At 31.9% G+C, this 3,268-nt stretch overlaps 2 protein-coding genes across 2 annotated transcripts; one reads left to right on the forward strand and one right to left on the reverse strand.

Moving 5' to 3' along the window:
* Positions 1-471: 471 nt before the first annotated feature.
* LOC108558113 (N-acetylneuraminate lyase-like) lies at positions 472-2,116 on the forward strand. Its single transcript, XM_017914925.1, has 7 exons — positions 472-708; positions 763-839; positions 897-1,039; positions 1,096-1,264; positions 1,376-1,521; positions 1,579-1,750; positions 1,904-2,116. Exons 1-7 carry the CDS (start codon positions 650-652, stop codon positions 2,050-2,052), a joined length of 915 nt encoding a protein of 304 aa, XP_017770414.1. The 5' UTR covers positions 472-649; the 3' UTR covers positions 2,053-2,116.
* Positions 2,059-2,954, reverse strand: LOC108558121. Its single transcript, XM_017914936.1, has 3 exons — positions 2,736-2,954; positions 2,543-2,679; positions 2,059-2,478 (listed from the first exon to the last, which is right to left on the reverse strand). Exons 1-3 carry the CDS (start codon positions 2,779-2,781, stop codon positions 2,149-2,151), a joined length of 513 nt encoding a protein of 170 aa, XP_017770425.1. The 5' UTR covers positions 2,782-2,954; the 3' UTR covers positions 2,059-2,148.
* Between the last annotated feature and the right edge of the window lie 314 nt (positions 2,955-3,268).

Raw genomic sequence — 3,268 nt, forward strand, 5'->3', positions numbered from 1 at the left:
CACTTTTATAGTATTTGAGATTTAAATAATTTCGATTTTAAATTACAATTACACGATTATAATGTAAAACTTTTAGATGTTTTATATAGTCAACTTCTTTGACGTACAAATAATAGAAACTTATAAGTAATTAATATTAAGTCAATAATTAATCTGTATTATACTATAATATCATAATTTTAAACGAAATACATTTATAGGTATTTAATTGTAATTTTCAAAATGATATATAGTCCACCACATATGCTTCACTTTATTTATATAAAAAAAAATTCTTGAGCTGGAATTGCATGTTTGTTATTATTTGAAATTTTATATAATTATTTATGTTTTAAATTATTAAATTATGATTCATATAGTAAAATTTCAGATAACAGCAGGCAACACACTGTACACGTTCATGTTTAGAAAATATTTTGTACTGTAATTTTAATTATTATTTAAAAATTTCAATGACAAATGTGGAAAACAATTAAAATAAAAATATAATCATCTTTTATTACATGTTGTTTTATATTATCAGCTTAAAAATGCACATATTATGTAACTTGTAGATAAGACTATTTGTAAACATAAGCTACTACTTGCAAAGATAGAAACATTCTCAAATATTATCTCCTTGTAAGAAGTTTCAGTAACATTTCATAAGATGAAGCTACCTTTTCGCGGTTTAATTGCCCCTGTTTTCACCCCCTTCAATAATGATGAGTAAGAAATGGAAATGTAAATCTACTATCGTTAAGTAATTTGCAATATTCACAGAAAAAACTCCATAAATTTCAATGTTTTACCTGAATACGTTAAGTATTTAAGTGCAGAAAATATTAATGGAATTTTAGGTAATTTATTTTAACAAATAGTTAATAACTAATTAATCATAATATTTTTTGTTATAGTTAATGGGACCAGTGGTGAAGGGATGTCTTTGACTGTGGAAGAAAGAAAATTACTTTGTGACGCTTGGCTGAGAGCTTCTCTTCCAGAGACTCATGTTATGGTCCAAGTGGGTGGACTGCCTTTACCTTACGTGTTGGAACTTGTTAGGATTCAATTGCAATTATTTGATTTTTTTTTTATTGATTAGATACATTTTAGGCTGAGCATGCAGAGAAGGCTGGTGCCCATTCCTTACTCTGCTTACCCGATCTTTACAATAAACCCAATAACAATGAAGAACTCATCGAGTATTTGAAATTGGTCAGCAAAGCTGCACCCAACACTCCCTTATTGTACTACCATATTCCAATGTTCACTAACGTCAATAGTAAGTATTTATTTTATACATTTTACAAGCTTAACAGATGATATGTTACATAATACATTAGTGTTATAGAACGATAATTTCAATTCTTAAATTAAAATTGATTGTTTTTAGTTGATATGGGTAAATTTCTGAATGATCGAGTTAACGAGGTACCCACTTTCGCTGGGATCAAGTTTACGTCTAACGATTTGAAGGAAGGAATTGAGGCGGTCAATGCTAAAAACAAAGAGTTTGCAGTGTTTTTAGGAGCTGACATGGTAATATTTATTTGTTTTTATTAGATATTGTAATACATATTAAGTACAATGTTTTAGCTTATGGCAGAATCCTACGCTTTGGGTTTCGATTCGTCCATAGCGACTACACTAAATATTTTCCCTACATTGGGAGTAAACATTAAGAAGTTCCATAACGAGAATAAATTTGAGTTGGTCGAAGAGAACCAATCTCGGCTTTCCAACAATGTTACGACTATTACCAAATACGGTAAGAAAATACACTAAACCTATTAATATTTTAAAGCCATATATCAGAATTTGGTTTGCGTTTGCTGCAGTCGTTTTAATGCTTAAAATAACGTTTAATTTATTAGAGCTGAAGTTATTTAAATAATTATGATATTTTTGTTTGTTTGTTAAGGTGGTTGGGTTTCTAGTATGAAATCCGCAATGAATTTGTTCACTAGAATCAACTGTGGTCCAGTACGGGCGCCGATTGTCCCCGTTCCTCAAAGACTAATGAACATCTTGCGTAACGACGTCGAACGCGCCGCAGAGAAACGACAATAAGTGGAAAATAAAATGTACAAATTAAAATACAAAATAACCGAATAGTAATAATAATAATTACTTAAATTAAAATTTTGAAGCAACTTTACTACGGGTTCACTTATTTTTGCCGCAATAGATACCGAGAACCTTCAGTTCATTCTGCATCTGTTCCACCTGTTTCTTCCAAATTTCCACCAACGGCCTTCGCACTTGACCCACGTTAACCTTGGTAAGGATGTTCATAGCTGCTTTCGATGCGGACACATGATTACCATGATGACTGAGGATTTCGTAGACGTCCGTCAGGTTCTTCTGCAGTTCCCTCGCCTCCGGCAAACTGTTCTCCGCCACAGCTCTGAAGATTTCGTGCACCAAATTTGGGAGGAAATTCAATGCCGGCGTCATGATCGATTTGAAGTCGTGCGTAGCTCCAGTTAAAATATCCTGAGAAAAACAAAAATCAAGTTAATTATCATTTAATGCTTAGTCTATTTTAAATGAAACTCACGTTCGTTGTCGACATGACCAAATTCACTGTACAGTTCGAAACTGAAGCTAAAATATCGTCCATTACTTCAGAACCGAACACGACGCCTACGAATGATTCGATCTCGGAGACATCCATCAAGAACTTCTTCAAATCGACTACAAACATATTTCTATAATATCTCAAGTGTAAACTTAATTTAATTTAAGCATACTTTGCACGTTCGAGTACTTGGGGCAGTGATGGTACCATATAGCCATGTTTTCAGCATAATCTGAAATATGCTTCAAATAACGCAACAGATCGTAATGATCCACTGGTTTGTTATATAAATCCGGCAATACCAATACAGCGTTGACTTTTTTCGATGCTGCATGCCTCACCTAACAATATCAGAAAATATTAAACAAGTTATTTTAACTTAGTTAAATTACAGCAATATGGATAAGAGCACATGAATGTATCTATACCAAACATTCAGCTTTCATATGCATATATTGGATTCATTCTATGTATTATAGTTTTCGAGAAAATCAATGAAATGTGAAAACACTACTTTTTCGAGCACTTTTTAAACTTTGAATGCGAATTACAGCCAAACGGATAAAACCACAGTAATATATGAATACTGGCTACATTCCCCAAACATTCCGCTTTAATATGCATTTTTTGTATTCATTCTATGTATTACAGTTTTCGAGAAAATCAATGAAATGTGAAAACACTGTTTTTTCGAGCATTTTTTAA

The sequence above is a fragment of the Nicrophorus vespilloides genome, unplaced genomic scaffold (genome assembly GCF_001412225.1).
Source record: "Nicrophorus vespilloides isolate i.1.1-1 unplaced genomic scaffold, Nicve_v1.0, whole genome shotgun sequence".
NCBI classification, from domain to species: domain Eukaryota; kingdom Metazoa; phylum Arthropoda; class Insecta; order Coleoptera; family Silphidae; genus Nicrophorus; species Nicrophorus vespilloides.

Bases quoted from the DNA above. Each gene is read 5' to 3' on its own strand.
- LOC108558113 (XM_017914925.1), top strand. From the start codon at position 650: ATGAAGCTACCTTTTCGCGGTTTAATTGCCCCTGTTTTCACCCCCTTC. The intron at 840-896 runs GTAATTTATTTT...TTTTTGTTATAG, and splicing joins AAATATTAATGGAATTTTAG to TTAATGGGACCAGTGGTGAA. The intron at 1,265-1,375 runs GTAAGTATTTAT...GATTGTTTTTAG, and splicing joins AATGTTCACTAACGTCAATA to TTGATATGGGTAAATTTCTG.
- LOC108558121 (XM_017914936.1), bottom strand. From the start codon at position 2,781: ATGGCTATATGGTACCATCACTGCCCCAAGTACTCGAACGTGCAAA. The intron at 2,680-2,735 runs GTATGCTTAAAT...ATATGTTTGTAG, and splicing joins CAAGTACTCGAACGTGCAAA to TCGATTTGAAGAAGTTCTTG. The intron at 2,479-2,542 runs GTGAGTTTCATT...TGTTTTTCTCAG, and splicing joins TGGTCATGTCGACAACGAAC to GATATTTTAACTGGAGCTAC.